Here is a 19,576-nt window from a genome sequence, read left to right as displayed (position 1 = left end):
AGTAGGCAGAGAAGCAGGCAGAGAGAGAGGAGGAAGCAGGCTCCCAGCTGAGCAGAGAGCCTTATGCGGGCTTCGATCCCAGGACCCTGGGATCGTGACCTGAGCCGAAGGCAGAGGCTTTAACCCACTGAGCCACCCAGGTGCCCATCCCAGTAAAGATTTTTGAGTCAGCAACTATACAAGAAAGCCAAGGGTGGATACCTGAGCCACTCTAACACTCAGAGGCTGAGTGCAGGAGGAGGTACTCGCCAAGAGACACAGAAGGGCAGTTCTGGAAACTCAGGAGGACCAGGAGGTGGTTTTGAAGCCAAGACCTCCGCCTAATCTTTAAAACTTTCATTACATTTTCTATTTTCTTTACATTTTCTATTTTCCTACAAAGTACTAAAACAAACATTATTTTTTAAATCTTTAAGTCAATACATTTATTAATTTTTATTTTAATTCCAGTACAGTTAACATACAGTATTAATTTACTTTCAGGTATATAATACAGTGATTCAACAACTTCATGTATTATTATGTTCTCATCAAGAAGTATACTCTTTAAAAAAACAAAAAGATCTTATTTATTTATTTGACAGAGATCACAAGGCTGTGTGTGTGTGGGGGGGGGAGAAGCAGACTCCCTGCTGAGCAGAGAGCTGGATGCAGGCTTGATCCCAGGACCCTGAGATCATGACCTGAGCTGAAGGCAGAGGCTTTAACCGACTGAGCCACACAGGCACCCCCAAGATGTGTACTCTTAATCCCCTACACCTATTTCACCCACCTCCCCTCAGGCTATGATCTGTTTGGTTTTTGATTTGTCTTTTTCCCTTTGTTCATTTGTTTCTTAAATTCCACGTGAGTGAAATCAAATGGTATCTGTTTTTCTCTGACTTATTTTGCTTAGCATTATACTCTCTAGCTCCATCCAAGTTGTTACAAATGGCAAGATTTCATTCTTTTTATGGCTGAATATTCTTCCACTGTTTATCCATTCATTCATGGGACATGTGCTGCTTCCACAGTTTGGCTACTGTAAATAATGCTGCAATTAACGTAAGAGTGCATATAACCTCTCAAATTAGTGTTTTGTATTCTTTGGGCAAATACCCTGTTATGTGATTACTGGATCATATGGTAGTTCTATTTTAAAAATTACATTTTCAAAGAAATATTTAATGCTGTGGGAAAATACTCACCATGGGTTATGTGGAGGGAAAAGCAGGATATGGAACACAATGCTATTGTTTATTTTTTGTACATGATGGTGACTGAGGACTGTTATTTCTTCTTCACAATTTTATGTACTTTCTTACTTTCAATACTAAACATGTATTGCTTTTGTAAAAATTCTGAGACAAGTATATTTGCAAATAAATATTGGAAGGTGAAAAAATATCAATAAATTTGAAGCTAGGTTAATGGATATTACCCACTTGGAAGAGCAGAAAGAAGGAATATCAAAAGTAAGTCAAAGAGATATGTGGGACTCCATCAAGTATACCAATGTATGCATAATGAGAGTCCCAGAAAGAGGGTCGAAAGGGGAAGAGAGAAATTATTTATGGAAATAATTGCTAAAATCATCTCAAATTTCACCAAAGACGTGATCTACAAATCCAATTCAGGGGGAGCTTGAAGCAGCAAGAGCAAAAGAAACTGTCATGTACAAGTGATCCTCAGTAAGATCAATAGCTGATTTTTTTCATCAGAAACCATGGAGGTCAGAGTACATGGAGGAAGAGATATTCCAAGTGCTAGAAGAAGAGAACTGCCAATCAAAAATTCTGGATCTAACAAGATGGGATTGGGAGGGAGACTCTTAATCTTACAAAACAAACTGAGGGTTGCTGGGGGGAGGGGGGTTGGGAGAAGGGGGGGTGGGGTTATGGACATTGGGGAGGGTATGTGCTTTGGTGAGTGCTGTGAAGTGTGTAAACCTGGCGATTCACAGACCTGTACCCCTGGGGATAAAAATACATGTTTATAAAAAAATAAAAAATTAAAAAAAAATTCTGGATCTGACACAATTATCCTTAAAAAATGTAGGAGAAATTAAGAATTCCAGATAAAAGCGGAGGGACCTTGTTGCTGGTACACATGATTCTAGAAATGCTAATTGGAGTCCTTCAGGTTGAAATCAAAGGGCACAAGACAGTAACCTGAATCCATGTGAAGAAATAAAAACACCAGTAATGTAACTACATAGGTAAATTATAAAAGTCAGTATTAACATATTTTTAAGTTTATAACCCCTCGTTTTCTGTGTTTTAAAAGACAACTATATAAAACAGTAATTAAAAATCTATGCTGATGAGCACACAATGTATGAAGATGTAATTTGTGGCAACACAAAACGGGGGAACAGAGCTATACAGGACCAAATTTTTTGTGTACTATTAAAACTAAGTATTAATTCAAACTAACTCTTCATTACTCAAGTGTTAGTCTAATCCAAAGGGAAAATGTTTATAACTAGACAAAAAAACAAGGATAGAAGACTTGAACATTAAATTAACTAGACCTAACAGATAAATGTATGTAACAATCCATCCAATGGGATATACATTCTTCTTATTTTTTAAGATTTTATTTATTTATTTGACAGAAATCACAAGTAGGCAGAGAGAGGAGGAAGCAAGCTCCCTGTCAAGCAGGGAGCCCGATGCGGGGCTCGATCCCAGAACCCTGGTTTCATGACCTGAGCAGAAGACAGAGGCTTTAACCCACTGAACCACCCAGGCGCCCCTACATTCTTCTAAAGTACATATAAAACATTCTCCCAGATAGACCACATTAGGCAACAAACCAAACTTTAAGAAATTAAGAAAGAATAAAATCGGGGCGCCTGGGTGGCTCAGTTGGTTAAGCAACTGCCTTCAGCTCAGGTCATGGTCCCGGAGTCCTGGGATCGAGTCCCGCATCAGGCTCCCTGCTCCATGGGTAGTCTGCTCCCTCTGACCTCCCCTCTCATGCTCTGTCTCTCTCTCAAATAAGTAAATAAAATCTTTAAGAAAAAAAGAATAAAACCATACAAAGGTATCGTCTCCAAGTTAGAAATCCCAAACAGAAGGAAATCTGAAAAATTCACAAATACGTAAAAATTAAACAACGTACTCTTAAGAACCAATGAGTAAAAGAAGAAATCATAAGGGAAATTAGAAAATTCCCCAAGATGAATGAGAATAATATGACATACTAAAACTTAATAGGATTTGCTGAAAGCAGTGCTTATAGGAAAATTCACAGCTGTAATTGCCTACCTTTAAAAAAAGAAAGATCTAAAATCAGTAACCTAACTTTCTACCTTAAGGAACTACAGAAAAAAGAGCAAACCAGACCGAAAGCAAACAAAAAGAAGGAAATGGCAAAAATTATAGCAGAGATAAATGAAACAGAAATCAAGTGAACCAATTTTGGTTCTTTGAAAAAAAATCACCAGAAATAGACATGCTTTTAGACTGACCAAAAAAAATATATGTTCTTGCTTTCTCTTGCTCTTTTTCAAATATACATATAGATAGGAGGAACCAGTGAAAAGGTAAAGATTTAAGGCAGCTGGCTATTATGATCATCTTCAACAGTAAGAATAAGATACTCAATTTTTTTAATCTTTATCTCAAAATTGAGTTTAGGTATAAAATTGAGAAAATGATGCTTATAGCATCTTTCTGATTATTACATGAGGTAAGAATGTATAAATTACAAGGTCCAACATTCATTAAGAATTTGATAAAGGCATCTGTTATCAAATATTGATGCATTAAAGACAGTCATTGTGGCCATTATTTACAACAGAAAAATACTGAAAAATTACCCAAACAATGAGAAATGTTCTGTTAATGGAGATAATCATATGCTGGTGTTGAGTGTACTTAAAATATTCACTTACAGAAGGTATAAAACCATTATTTTTATATCTATTTCTTCTCTGATGGTATTGGTTTCATTCCCCAAATGACTGCCTACCCAAAACAACTGAGAACACATAGTTATACTTTCTTTGAATGCTTTTAGCTTCATGGTTTTAACACTCAACTTTTTAATACATCTTAATTTTACTTTGAGGCAGTATCTACCTTAATTGCCCCACAAATAGTTAGCCAGTTGTTATATTATTTATTGAATAGCTACTTTTTCTGTTAATGGGAAATGTTGTCGTTACTATAAATTCAAGTCCTATGTGTTGGATCTGTTTGTATAAATATTCAACTGAATTCCACTGTTACTACCATGCCACCTTAATTCCTACAGCTTTACTTAAAAAGTTTAATACCCAATAAGAAAAATACTTTGTCATTACATTTTCTACTTTTTTGGCTATTCCCAGGACTTCTAGTGAAAAAACATTTAATTTGCTGATAACAATGAGGATTTGGTGCCACACAGAAAAGACAGAGAGAATGAGACCCAGGATCAAACCAAAGATCTGAATTTGCAAGGCAGGGTAAGTTTGAAAGGGTATATACTTTCACATTGTTCCTCTTGTTTCTTCTGTTGTCACAACTAATTGCTTTAGCATACTTATACGTGTCACGGCAAAATCTTTCCTTCTGTCTTTTGTAATCTGATAAAAATAGAGCACCAATGACTAGAAAGTTGTGCTAAGCTGGAATCCTTAAAAAACCATGTGCCAAACCAAACCTGATTCATGAAACTGTGTGACCCAGTGACATTTATGATATTACACATGAAGAAATATTTCTTAGAAAATTATGTAAAGTTAATAGGGGAAAACAACAATGCTAATACATTAAACTTATATAAAATTATATATACCATGTGTTCAGCTATGTAAAGAAATACGCATAAAACAAAGACTAAGAAAATCTACCAAAATGCTAAGAATAGCACATGGTCATTTGTACATTTCTAAATATTTAAAAATACTGACCACGTATTTTTATTATGGGGAAAAGTTTCTTTTGCAGCCAGCAAGGTAAATCTATGGAATGTTTGAGATTCTAGGGTATTTATTAGACTACTCAGAGTAACTAGTTCTTTGTCCTTTTTATTATGCACATATATCTGCTTTCTCAACTATGTGAGCTTTATAAAGAAAAGAACATGTTTTGTATTACATCCAGCAGAGGGTTGGTTACATACCTCTTAAATGGTATCAACTGGAAGGTTTGGGTGTGGATTTAAGAGTCAGTCTCAGGCTGACACACCTGTATTTTTATTCCAAACTATGCTACATAACCCCTACCACAGTAACAACAAATAATACATTTCACAGTTCATCAGAGGCTAAGAGCCCACAGGTTATTCCCCAAAATAATGTAACTTCTGAATTTCATTATGCTCACCTACCCATAGTGTTACCATGATCCTAGCAATTAAGCAGACACCCAATAAATAACTATTTTACCAACCATGCCATAGAGGCATATTTGACACCGCCTCACTAGATGGGATTTGCTAAAGAGTAAGTATTCAGACATCAGGAAAAAGGCTTGATGTTCTTTGAGATGCGGCTGTAAGAATTCAGTAAGATTTTATAACTTTACACAATAGGATAGACTAGACCAGGGTTTTCAAAGTGTGGTCCCTGGACCAGTAGTCTTAATCTCACCTAGAAATTTGTAAACAATGGACATTATCGGGGTGCCTTGGTGGTTCAGTTGGTTAAATGTCTGTCTTCAGCTCAGATCATGATCCTGGGGTCCTGGGATGGAGCCCCACGTCGGGCTCCCTGCTCAGCCTGAAGTCTGCTTCTCCTTCTCCCTGCCCTCCCCACTTGTGTTCACTAGCTCTAACAAATGAATAAAAATTTAAAAAAAAACAACAACAATGCACATTATCGGGTCTTGTTCTGGGCCTACTGAATCATAAACAGGAGGGGGAGACCAATAATAAAATTACTTGATACAAGCTCAAGTTTGAGAACCAGTGTACTAGACCTTCACAAAACCAACTGGCTCAAAACAGATGAGTGGTCTCGAGATAGAGCCCTGTTATCTGACTCCCTGCTTAGCTGGGAGTATGCTTCTCTCCCTCCCTCTGCCCTTCCCCTCTTTGTGTTCTCTCAAATAAATAAAATCTTTAAAAATAAAAACAGCATTTTAAAAGATTTTATTTGACACAGAGAGAGAGCTAGCACAAGCAGTGGGAGCGGCATGCAGAGGGAAAGGGAGAAGCAGGCTCCCCCACTGAGCAGGGAACTGGATGCGGGGGCTTGATCCTAGAACCCTGGGATCATGACCTGAGCCAAAGCCAGCCACTAAACTGACTGAACCACCCAGAAACCCCAAATAAACTCTTTTAAAAAAACTTATCAAACTCAACACCCAAAGAACAAAAAAATCTAATCAAGAAATGGACAGAAGACATGGACAGACATTTCTCCAAAGAAGACATACATATAGCTAACAGACATATGATAAAGTGCTCTATATCACCTGGCATTAGGGAAATACAAATCAAAACCACAGTGAGATACCACCTTACACCTGTCAGAATGGCTCAAATGAACAACTAAGGAAACAGATGTTGGCAAGGATGTGGAGAAAGGGGAACCCTCTTACACTGTTGGTGGTAATGCAAACTGGTGCAGCTACTCTGGAAACCAGTACGGAGGTTCCTCAGTAAGTTGAAAATAGAGCTACCCTATGACCCAGCTATTGCACTAGTAGGTACTTCCCCAAAGGACACAAACGTTATAATCTGAAGGGGTACCTGAGCCCCAATGTTTATAGCAGCAATGTCTACAATAGCCAAACTATGGAAAGAGCCCAAATGTCCATCAACAGATGAATGGATAAAGAAAATGTAGTGTGTGTGTATATATATAAAAAATATATAATGGAATATTACTTAGCCATCAAAAAGAACGAAATCTTGCCATTTGCAAGATGCGGATGAACTAGAGGGTATTGTGCTAAGCGAAGTAAGTCAGTCACAGAAAGATAATCACCTTATGATTTCACTCACACGTGGAAGGGAAGGAAAAATAAAATAAGATAAAAAGAGAGGAAGGCAAACCATAACAGACTCAACTACAGGAAACAAACTGAGGGCTGCTGCGGGGGAGGTCAGTGGAAGGATGGGGTAATTGGGTGATCGGCATTAGGCACCTGAAGTATTAGGCACTGGGTATTATATGCAATTGATAAATCACTAAATTCTACCCCTGAAATTAATAATACACTATATGTTAACTAAATTGAATTTAAATAAATTTAAAACAACCACAACAGTAACAACAAAAATCAACTAGCTTTCAACAATTCATTAAGTCTTCTTGGAGAACTTCCTCTATATTTGCAGTTAACGAACCACTATTCATATTCACAACTGGCCCACATCACTGGGTTAAGGGAGTCACCAAAAAAACTATCATGAGAAAAGATACCATATACAAAGTCATTTTTTCATAAAGATCCAAACATGATGTTCAACATTTCGTCTCGAAGCCATCTACCTTCTTTTGAATCATTTTTGAAAACAGTATGTACATAAACACAATAAACAAAGAGAACACAAGGATTTTGGGGAAAATACTTTTAAAAGAGACAAAGAGCTAATAACTCCAACAGAACTTTGGTAGAAAAACACTAAACCAAGAGAAAAATGGGCATATGAACAGATAATCCCACAAGAGCAAATTCTAATAGCCAAACATGAAAAGATGGTCAAATTCACTACTCATTGAGTAAGGGCCAATTAATGTAACATGGAGATTACTGGGACTCTTACAAAGAATCAAAATTATCAGTAAGTAAGGACATATATAAAACTGCTTAATGTAGCAATCATTGTTCATAACAGGAAAGAATAGAATATGCATTAATAGGGAAACAGTTGAATAAATTATGGAACAAACTATGGAATATTAGGTAGCCATTAAAAGAGACATATAAGTGATTTAGTGAATTTTTAACAAACCATTAAATAAGACAACTGAGATGCAAAATCATCCTGCCTTTATAATTCAAAGATAAAAATATGCTAAACACTGTCAATATAATGAGAAGATAAAAATACATACGTATTTTTATATGTACAGGATACATTTTAGGTTGTAGGAAGATGACCCAAGAGAAAAACACACTACACCAAATAAACTGCATGGCAATATGTACTTATGCAAAATAATGTATATATAGTTTTAAAAGAAAGTAAATATAAAAGGGACTTATTTAGTTTATGTGCTGACAACCATCTTCAATGATAGTGTCCATTTATTATGTACTTTCAACATGCTCAGCATTAAACCTAGGAATTTTATTTAAGACCTCATTTAGTTTATACCTCAAAACTATGAGGCAGATACCATAATCCCCAATTTACAGATATATAGAGATTAATCTGATCTGTTGACAGAACTAGGTCCTTCTAAACCCAAGTTCTTAACCACATGCAAGTGAATACATGTAGTTGTTGCACAGGGCATTGATAAAAGAAAGAATTCAGATTCAGGAAGCAATCTAAAAAATGAAAAGGCACAAACCAAAATGTCTATCAAAGACCACTATTAGAAGAACTGTCACATTTCAAAAGAAGACATAGGAGAAAGCAACCCGTGTCAACAACTTACATTACAAATTACATAGTGTAAATTGAGAAAAATTAAGTTTAAAAATTTTAACAGTAGTTTGAGTAATGGTAGCTACTATTACTGAATACCTAGCATATTATATCTTAACCCTCGAAAACATTAAGATGCTCTTATTTGTAATAACAAAGCCATCAAGCACATAATATAGTAACAAAAGCTACACCCATCAAGATTCTAAATTGTCTGGGACTCAAAAGTTAACCTTCCATCTATAGTCTTTACGTTTAGCACAATTCAGAGGAAAAAGGGGGCACACATCTATCATACGGTACAAGGAGCCCAAAACACAACAGAACATACAGCAGTCCCGCCTTATCTGAAGTTTCACTTTCTATGGTTTCAGCTACCCACAGTCAAAAGCAGTCTGAAAGATGATGATCCTCCTGATATACCATCAGATGGTCAACTACGTCACAATGTCTAGTCATTCACCTCACTTATCATATAGGCGTTTTATCATATCATAAGATGAAGAGTGAATGCAGTAACAGTATTTTCAGAGAAACCATATTCATGTAATTCTTGTTACAGTATATTTTTATAACTGTTCAATTAGTTATTATTATTCATCTCTTACTGTGACTAATTTACAGACTAAACTTTATCATAAGTATGTACAGGAAAAAACATAGTAGGAGCGCCTGGGTGGCTCGGTGGGTTAAATCCTCTGCCTCTGTCTCAGGTCGTGATCCCAGGGTCCTGGGATCGAGCCCCGCATCGGGCTCTCTGCTCAGTGGGGAGCCTGCTTCCTCCTCTCTCTCTGCCTACTTTGTGATCTCTCTCTGTCAAATAAATAAATAAAATCTTAAAAAAAAAAAACCATAGTATATACAGGGTTCAGTACTATTTCTAGTTTCAGGCATCCACTGGGGGTCCTGGAATGTATCCCCTGTGGATAGGGTGGGGGAGACTACTGTAACAGCAATCATTTAAGCAATCCTTCCTGGTGATAGAATGATCCAAGGGAAGAAAAGAACAAGATAACCCCAAACTACCCAAAAACTACAGCAAAAAAATTCCACACTTTGCATATGTGTGCCATGTAAAAGTATAGTATGCATCTTAACTTTTACTTTCTAAATGGTCAGAACAGTTAAATATAGTAGTATTAGTTTTACAGATAATCAGCCTCTAAGTGGGGTGCTATGATCTGACAAGATATTAATTCTGATAGGTGCTGTTATGGCTCTACACAAAATACTAAATTAACTAGAGTACTCTTCTTCCATCTATAAACGTAAAGCTTGTTCTGAAATCTGAAAATCATTCAATATGGTACATCCCCAGAAAGGGTATAACTCGTATAAGCAGACAGATCAGGTTTCAAACCCCAAATCACTGTCTGATTATGGGAATTATAAGCAAATCCTTTCAGCTTGCTTAATTTCATACTCTTCACCTGTAAAATGAGTGTAAGAATTCATACTCCCAGAGTATTAAGAGGATTACATATAGTAGGCATTAAATTAGGTAACAACTATAGCACAAACAATGGAATGTTACAGTCATTAAAGATAGATCTACAAAGTTATTACAAATTCTCACATTTAATTATAAAATATATAGTATATTATAGCTATAAAACATTTAAAGCAAAGAATATAAAAAGTGAAACTGACCCATCATCTTTTCCCCCAATTCAATTCCCTATCTAAGCTTACAATTAAGATATGTAACTCTTTCTTCACTTTATTAATATAGTTTTACTTTTGGACTTTTAAAAAACCATAAATGGGGATCTTCAACTAACTTTTCTTGCTAAGAGATCCTTTCATTGAGGAGCTCTATTAGGGTCACATATAGGCTCATGCCTTGTTAAATATGATGTTTTAAAAATTTTTTTCCAAACAATGGTGCAGTGAGAATACTTAAGCATAATTTTTGAGCATATCTGAATATGTTCCTAACAAAATTTCCTTAAAATAGAACTACTGAATGAAATAAAATATATATATTTTAAAATTAAAGGTGTGGCTAAATAACCTTACAAAAGGGCATTTTTACACCAACAGTTTATAAGTACCTAAGTACCTGTTTCCCCACAACCTAGCCAATTGTAGATAATGCTGGCAATCTAATGGTAAAAAATGATCTCACATAATGTACATTTCCCCCATTATTACTGGTGTACTCTTTTCATGTTTTCTTGACAGTTTAAAAATGATTTCATATTCATTTATGAATTATCTGTCCATATACTTTTGCATGTTTTTCTACTGGGTTATTTACATTTTTAATGATTTGTAAAAGCTTTACATAATGTGTTACTCCTTTGTTGTACACAGTCAAATACTTTTTCCCAGGTTAAGAAAGAAGTCATCTGCCCTTTACTTATAACTATTTTATCATACAGAAGTCTTACTATTTTCACATAAAATCTGTCAATTTTTAAAATGGCTTATAGGTTTCCTGACTTAGGAAATCCTTCCTCATGAAAGATGTTAAAGATTGCCTATATTTACTTCTAAATAGGTTTGTAGGATTTATGTGAATAGTGTAAAGAAATGATCTAAACACATTTTTCTCTTGAATTGTCCCACTTTTCTTTATAAACAACATGGGGCTTACTATTTTATTCTGCAGACATATTTGTCTGTTCCTATACCAATTAAAAAACTTAAAACATACTGAATATATGTTTTGCTTGCAATCACTCTTTTGCTTCCACCAGTTATCTGTATGTGTACCAAATCAGGCGTTTATCTCTAAACTCATTTATGTCAGTTGTATACAAGGAAGTTAAAACACTACACAGAACAATGATTTAAACTGTAAAGGAAACTATTTATATTAAAACTAATCCAAATATTTGGCAAAAGCTAAAAGGTAAGATTTTTAAAAGTGTCAAATTAGGAAAAAGAGATTCAGGGGTAAATTATAAAAATTTCTAATTCTGCATTCAGGTTCCTTTACAAAGAAGTCTTTACACTGTTGCTCTACTTTAAAATCAGAGATGATCGTTGTAGTTTATGTAAGTAAGAGAACAGACTATTTCTCACTCAAAGTAGTATCTATGGCCTTACATTAGAAGGAGGAAAAGGAATTGCCATTTTTGTTTCAGTTTTTAAAAAATTGTATGCACTGGGGCACCTAAGTGGCTAGTCAGTTAAGCCTCAGGCTCTTGATTTTGGCTCAGATCATGATCTTGGCATCATGGGATTAAACTCCCCTGCACTGGGCTCTATGCTCAGTCTAGAGTCCACTTGACATTCTCTCTCCTTCTGCCCCCTTCACAACCCCCTTCCCCGCTCACTCTCCTGTCTAAAAATAAAATCTTTTTAAAAAAGTGGTATGTAGGGGCACCTGAGTGGCTCAGTGGGTTAAGCCTCTGCCTTTGGCTCAGGTCATGATCCTATGGTCCTGGGATCAAGCCCCGCATTGGGCTCTCCGCTCAGAAGCCTGCCTCCCCTGCCCTGCACCTGCCTCTCTGCCTACTTGTGATGTCTGTCAAATAAATAGAAATTTTTAAAAAAGTGGTATGTATTAATGACATTTTTAAAAAAGATCTGCTTTAACATTTTAACAATAACTAACCTAACAACTATTGACCCTAATCTGATCAAAGAGCTTCTTCTATACTGCATCTTCCCATGCAAAAAAATGGTTGTCTCTGCTCACAAATTTAGATCTTTTAAATTTGTAGATAAAGGTTTAGTTTTGTTCTAACAGATCTTAAATACTGCTGATTAAGGTTATTTTCTTTTACTTACTTATGTAAACCATCTGATTATTGCCCATTCACATTCCTTTCTCCTTGCCAAAGACAACACTTTTCACTTCTGATATCTGTAATTTTTTCAAAACTTTACATTGCTGTGTGTGTACATTTTTAAGTTTCAGAAATGGTACTGACCAATAAACATTTTTAATCACCCCCCAGCATTATATTTAAAAGCTACTGATGTTGCTACAGGTATTATTTGGTTCACTGCTTCTAACTGCTACATATTCCATAATATGCATGTACCACATTTTCCGGTACCCAATCTACTAATTGCCACAATGATGCAATATTTTCCCAGATGTTACCTTAAGGAATAATGTGATACCACCTTTGGGATATATACCCAGGAGTAAGAGTCAAGGGTTCCCATAGCCTCACGTGCCTGCTAACACTTAACCAATACACAGTTTTCTAATTTCTATTCATGACAGTTTTATAAGCTGTTTATAATTAATTTTATAATTTAAAAAAGTTTAATAGCTTTATAAACTAATAAGTTTCTAAGTATTTCTGTAATTACTAATGAGTTTCAACACTGAATTATCTATGCATAGCCTTTGTTTATCCTTGTTAATTTGGAGGTGTCCCTTAAATATACTACACTAACACAGGCCCTTGACAATACTTTAAAAAAAATTGTTAACTTATTTTTGGTGGGGAGGGGGAGGAACAGAGGGAGAGAGGCATTCATGCAGATTCCGAGCCCAAGTGCAGAGCCTGCAATCATGACCTGATCCCATGACCCTGGATCATGACCTGAACCAAACCCAAGAGTCAGATGTTCAACTGAATGAGCCACTGCAGCACCCCGCCCCCACTTGATAGTCTTAGAACATGGCTAAACACTTTCGATCTATCACTCACTACTCTGTTAAATTTTATCTTTGGCAGTGCTGCTTAATGTTGTACACAGGCCAGCTGATATTGCACCAATTGTTTGAATGTGGTATTGGTCCATGACAAAATGAGTTTGCACCAGAAATGTTAGTCAACCATATCAGTAAGTACACTGTTTATTTCAACTAATGTTTTTCTTGTTCAAAGAAGCAGTACGCTGATTTACATTCCAATTTAAGTACCAGTAGGGAGTTATGTTTTTCACTGAAAGGGAAATCTTAATTTTGTATTATCAAACTCAAATTTTTACAGTTAAGATTTATGCTTTAAGAGTTCCTTCCCTACTAGTAACCACACTATAACCTTCTACATTACCTTCTCCTTAAATGTATGGCTTTATCCAGTATGGCTTATTTTAATACACTTGTTGATACCATGAATGGGGTCTTTTTTCTAATCATCTTACTGGTTATTACCAATGTATGGAAGAAATATTTGTTTCTGTATAGTGATTATTTACTGGCTAATTTTATTAGTTCTAATAATTTTATACCACCTCCGCAGAAAACCAAAAGCCTCAATCCTATCACCTTCAAATAGTATCAAGTTTTCTTTTTTTTTTTTTTTTTACGACTTTGTTTGACAAAGAATATGCACAAGCAGGGGGAGAGGCAGAGGGAGAAGGCAGCTCCCTGCACAGTAGGGATCCCAATACCACAGAATCATGAACTGAGCCAAAGGCAGACACGTAACTGACTGAGCCAGCCAGGGCCACCAGTTTTCTATTTTAATATGTATCCTTCATTTCCTTCTTTTCTCTTGTATTTGTTAGGACTTCTACTATAAATTTAAGTGGCAAAAAGTAATAGTATTTTTATGTGACTCTCGACTCAACAACAATGCTTCAGTTTTTCCATTATGACTTCTGGTAGATGATTTATATAAAGTTTGTCTTCCTAGCTTTCTAAGAGTCTGTATTAGTTTTAATTAACATGCTGAATTTTATCAAATGCTTTTGAAGCTTCTATTGAAATATGGCTTCTTTCTCTTACTGTTAAGTTGGGAGCCAATACTGAACTGTCTTACATTTGTTAATAACATGAGAAAATTGTGTTAAGAAAACAGGCTGCACATCTGTATATACATATTTGCAAATACAAGAAGAAAATTTTCTCAAATTTTGAAGGGAGCTCCATCTGCATGAATTAAAAGTGATTAATATTCTCATTTTTCTATACGTCCTAGAATTTTCATAATACATGTCACACATCATTATTCAAAAATGATTTTTAAGGAGGGGTGCCTGGGTGGTACAGTCTAACTCTTGGTTTCAGCTCAGGTCATGATCTCAGGTTGTGAGACTGAGCCCTGTGTTGGGCTCCCACTCAGCATGGAGTTGGCTTAAGACTCACTCTTCCTCTGTCTCTACCCCTCTACCCCCCACCCCGACTCTGTCTCCTTCTCTAAAATAAATAAATAAATCTTAAAAAAAAAAAAAGATTTTTAAGGAATCATGTACCTAAAAATAGCCTGAAAATTAAGTTTTATTATTTATGAGGTAATCATTAATTGGCTTTTAAGAAGTCAGCCTTACCAATTTTTTAAGATTTTATTTATTTGACAGAAAGAGAGAGAGCACAATCAGGGAGTGGTAGGCAGAGGAAAGGGAGAAGAAAGAGCATGATATGGGGCTTGATCCCAGGACCCTGGGATCATGACCTGAACTGAAGGCAGTCACTTAACTGACTGAGCCACGCAGGTGCCCCTCAATTTTCTTATAAGCAAGCTTTCTAGCAAAGCCTTCTACCTCTCTCAAACCGTAAGTACATATGATCAATTTGTGTCTCTAACACTAGACAATAGTTTGGTTGAGTTGAACTTTTATATGAGAGGGTTTTTTCTTTTGCCTTCAATTCTAATTACTACCATCACAAACCAATTACTGAGCATAGCACTAAGTAACCTACATTTTATTTTATTCTGAAACACTTTTAAGGTAGATATACTAAATTCTATGAGAAAACTGGTTTCAGAGCTAATAAGCAGGGACAAGATTCAAATCCAGATTGTACCATATTTCCTTCCTAAGTAGAATCTGATTATGAACTTTCTTTCTAGAAAAGTTGTTGTCATTTTGGAACAAAGAGTGATTCTGCTTTATGAGTAGGAATTCATGAAATCCCTCAAAATTGCTTTGTAACAAATGAAAATACTTCTTAGGTTTTGGGGGTTACTTAGTTAAGGGGGCCCCCATAATTCTATTCAATTAGGCCAATAAACTTAGGGATTACTATCCATTTTGACAATATAAAAAACACCTGTGAAAATGAACTATATGGTCTGATTTCTGTGCCCTTCCAACTCATTACCCATGACTCACCTCTGCTAAGTGTTGCAGCCGGGTTAGCAGTGGGGTTCTCTTGTCAGATCCAAGGCGTGTGATATAGTTTGATCTTTTGCTAAATACATACAGAAGATTAAGGACTGCCAGCACCACTTGCATATCAGAGGAAGCCAATAAAGTTGTCAAATGCTACAGGGAACAAAAAGGGCAAGTTCATGGTACTGGGCACTCTAGGCCTTGAAAACTTAAAATGCCTATGTAGTAATAGATTTGTTTATATATACAAAGCTATCAAGAAGTTTAACAGTACAAAAAAACCATTTATAAATATTTGAGCACCTACAACATGCAACCTTGTCCATAAGCAGCTTATAATCTAGCAGTAAGCCAGAAAGTCCAACAAAAGTTTTTTTTAAAAGTGAGCAACAGCTCAAAATTGCACAGGTATCCCCACAGAGGATTACAAGAGACAAAAGTGATATTTTAATATATAGTGGAACTCAAGAACATTAAGTCTCTAAGCAGACTGTAAGTACTGTGAAAGAAAGATAATTATATTGTTCCTCTGTATCCTTTGAGACAAACATAAAACAGGGTCCTCCATACAGAAGCTAAAGATATCAACAACAGCTAGTGGCATTTATGACTGTTACAGTATAGTGTATGTAACAGTAACCTAAGAGTGACTACTTATTTTTTTTAAATAAAATCAAGGTTCATCAATATATTGAAGCATTTGGTCAGTGTTAAAATCATTATGTCATTTAGAGGGCAAAAAACTTAGGTATTTCTGGTTGCTGATAATCCTGAAGGCTATGGATTTCCTTTTGTAATTAATCTATTTTATCTTTAAGAGACTGCTTATCTGTTCCTCACTTAAAACTGTGGGTGCTACACTTTAGTTCAGTTATTCCACTCTTCCCAAGCCATTTCCTTTCAATTATTACCCTATTTCTTTACCAAAGACCTGGGGAAATTAACACTAACAGGGCACTTAGGCAATGAGTAATGTATCAAGGAAATAAAACTATTTCTAATAGTTTAAGTGACTTGGGCCTGCTCTAATAACCTGGAACAAAGATCAATTTTTTTGGAAATTCCCAAGAATACAGCAATACATGTATTATATTCTAATTTCTTGAATCTGGAAAGGTAGAGTGAAGGTAAAGAACCTTCCCAACAACCTATGAAGGGTATCTATATCCAAGAAACATCATTATTGTCTTTTACACTGAAAACCCTAGACCTCCATAATGAAAAGGAAAGAAGCAATTATCAGAAAGAAATAGCAATTTATCTCTGGACACGAACAATTCTACTTGAGAAGAGACCACACAGGCTTGAACCTCTCCTACCTCTATGGAACTGTACAGATGCCGGGAAAAGCTGTACTCAATGAGCAAGGCTGTGAAGTTCAACACAGCCAAGAGAAGCATTTTCAGTTGTTCTCTTTCCGGCCTATCACATACGAGCATCCACGACATATTCTCCACTGTTTGTCCAGCATCTGCCAGGATTCCATCAAAGCGGTCCAAAAGATCCACCCAGTGGTATAACTCACACTGGAGAAGGGAAGAGAAAGAGGAACATCAAAGAATAAAGTACTAAGTACTGTGTGGGTGCTTTGCTACAATGGACTGCTGAGCAAGACACCTAGACAAGTTCACTTCCTACCTCTGCTTCTCTTTAACCCCCCCCACCTCAGTACAGAAACCCATATGAGAAATATCATACTCTGAGGCATATAAACCTGAGTTCATTATTATATCCATCAAAGTACATATGTACTAACACCAGTAGACACCTTAATTAGGTCTTCAGAGAGAGAATTCTGGCTACATTCTGAGGTCTACGAACACAATGACTCTCCCTGCCAGAACCCATTTTATCAGAAGTGTTCATTTTTAGAGTTCTCTAAAGACTCTTTTAACTATCTCAAACTTATATTGTCAATTAAACTGATGGAATTCTGTGGTTGAAATTCTTTATCAATACCTGTGTAAACATTCTTCATCCTCAGCTAGCAAAATTTTCTTTCACAATTTCCTTGGTGTTCACAAGCTAAAAGCTACTGGTCTAGAGCTGTACTAGACATACAGAAGATAATCATTAAGTAACTGATGAATGATGCTACCTCATTGTGGATTCTCTTCCCATACAGAGAATACAAAAAGATGTAATAGTCCAGGGAGCCCTGTCTTTTGGGAGCATGGGTTCACATACCTTCCCAATGTTCCATGTTTTGATCTGCTGCAGTTCCAAGAGGAGTTGCTCATCATTACAAACTTTGAGTTTGTCTATTAAGGCTCTGCAGTCTGCAGGCTGAGGAAAACAGGTATTCACAAAGAGTGTTTTGGAGGATGAGGGGTACACAAAAACAAAGAATAGGAAAAGGAATCTTTAGGCCAACACACTTAGCAATTTAACTTTTGAAAGAATATACAACATTAGAAAATGGGAAATTTGCCAATCACTTGGGATTAAAGGGAAATATTACAATAAAACAATCCATCTGTGCATTTTTAACTTGGATAAACTTGTACACGTAGACAATCTACTTGGAAGGGTACAGACAACAGAAATAAAGGAAATGAGCTAGACACCAATAAAAACAAAATGAAGAATCTGTACCACAGTTGAAAGTTAACTAGAATGCCTGATAAGAAATGTTGAATCGGGAACACTTCACAGTTAAAGGTGAAAATTAACACTGGCTGTATTTTTCTGCAACATTAAACCCTCTAACTGTAGGAGGCAAAGACCTTCTAACTTTGTAAAACTGGTACTTCATCCTTACTGGATTCCCATTGCCATATATTCCTGCTCTCTTTCTACTGATGAAAGGGCCTGTTTTTCCAGTAACAAGGTGTGGACTGAAAGCTTATAGTAAAGTTTCTGAAAGTGGAGGAGGAAGAAGGCTAGGGACTGGGACAGAGATGTCTTCTATTAATGGATGGCAACTGGAAATGATTACACTTGCTTTTTTTTTTTTTTTTCTGTAAAGCAATATGGTATCCTGGAAATGGGCCTAGATTTGCAACCAAACAAAACTGGGTTCATTTATTAGCTTGATGTTTAATAAGCTGTTTTGATCATGAGCTACTCCAATCTCTCAACCAGTTTTCTTACCAGGAAAAGAGACCTAATAATTACCTTGGTAACGTGAGAATCAAATGTTTGCCACCTACTAAAGCACTTACTTCATACAACAGGAGCTTAAATATTGAGAAACAGCATATCACTACAAAGAGTATGAACTTTGGAATTAGATAGTTGGTAAGCTACCTCTTTGAATCTTAGTATCCTCTTCTGCAAAATGAACCAACACCACCTATTTATCCAGCAATATTGTTGTGATATATAACTAGAGGTATTTTCAGTATCCAAAACAGAACAGGGAAAAACAGGAGTTTAAAGGTTTTCTTGAAGCTAAGTCCCCAACCTTTTCTTTCCTCTGAGGAAGCATTAAGAGCTACCTCAAATTTCTGTGGTAATTAAATGCATAGAAAATACTTGGCATAAAATACTTCCATAACCAGGCCTGTACTTTTTTCTCCTCTCTTTGAAGTCATATAGATGGAGGGAGAGATGATGGAGCAAGAGAAACATAACATGTGAGTCTGTACCACCTACTCATGTAGTTCACTTGTGCCTTCTGGACCTACTCAGGCTTAGTATCAAATATACCACTTCAATATCTAATAGAATGCAGTTATGCAGATCCAATTTTTTGATTCTGTGAGTTAGATTACACCCAATTCATGATGAACATTTGAATCCCATTATCACTTGGTATCTCATAATCAGGCATTCAGTCTTATCAAGTTTCAGTTGCAAGCCAGAAGTTGCTTTTCTGAATGTTAGAATAGTTGTTGGCAGAAAACAGCCTTGCCAAAATTCTAGGAATCTCAGCTGTACTTCTCCTATCATAGCTTGCCAGAGGCATCTTTTTTTTTTTTTTAAAGATTTTATTTATTTATTCAGGGGGCGGGGAGAGCAAGCACAGGCAGACAGAATGGCAGGCAGAGGCAGAGGGAGAAGCAGGCTCCCTGCCGAGCAAGGAGCCCGATGTGGGACTTGATCCCAGCGTCCTGGGATCAAGTCCCACATCGGGCTCCTTGCT

General features: G+C 36.2%; 1 protein-coding gene across 1 annotated transcript in view; it reads right to left on the bottom strand.

Annotated features, from left to right (window-relative positions):
- The window catches only part of HUWE1 (HECT, UBA and WWE domain containing E3 ubiquitin protein ligase 1), a 170,831-nt gene that overhangs the window by 115,873 nt on the left and 35,382 nt on the right, over positions 1 to 19,576 (bottom strand). The window contains exons 5-7 of the mRNA XM_059385249.1: positions 17,677 to 17,775; positions 16,809 to 17,015; positions 15,490 to 15,642 (exon numbers count right to left, since the gene is read on the bottom strand). Coding sequence (XP_059241232.1) covers positions 15,490 to 15,642; positions 16,809 to 17,015; positions 17,677 to 17,775 — 459 coding nt within the window. The remainder of the gene's footprint in view (positions 1 to 15,489; positions 15,643 to 16,808; positions 17,016 to 17,676; positions 17,776 to 19,576) is intronic.

Source organism: Mustela nigripes, chromosome X (assembly GCF_022355385.1).
Source record: "Mustela nigripes isolate SB6536 chromosome X, MUSNIG.SB6536, whole genome shotgun sequence".
In the NCBI taxonomy this organism is placed as follows: Eukaryota; Metazoa; Chordata; class Mammalia; order Carnivora; family Mustelidae; genus Mustela; species Mustela nigripes.
This window is presented reverse-complemented; position numbering and strand designations above follow the sequence as displayed.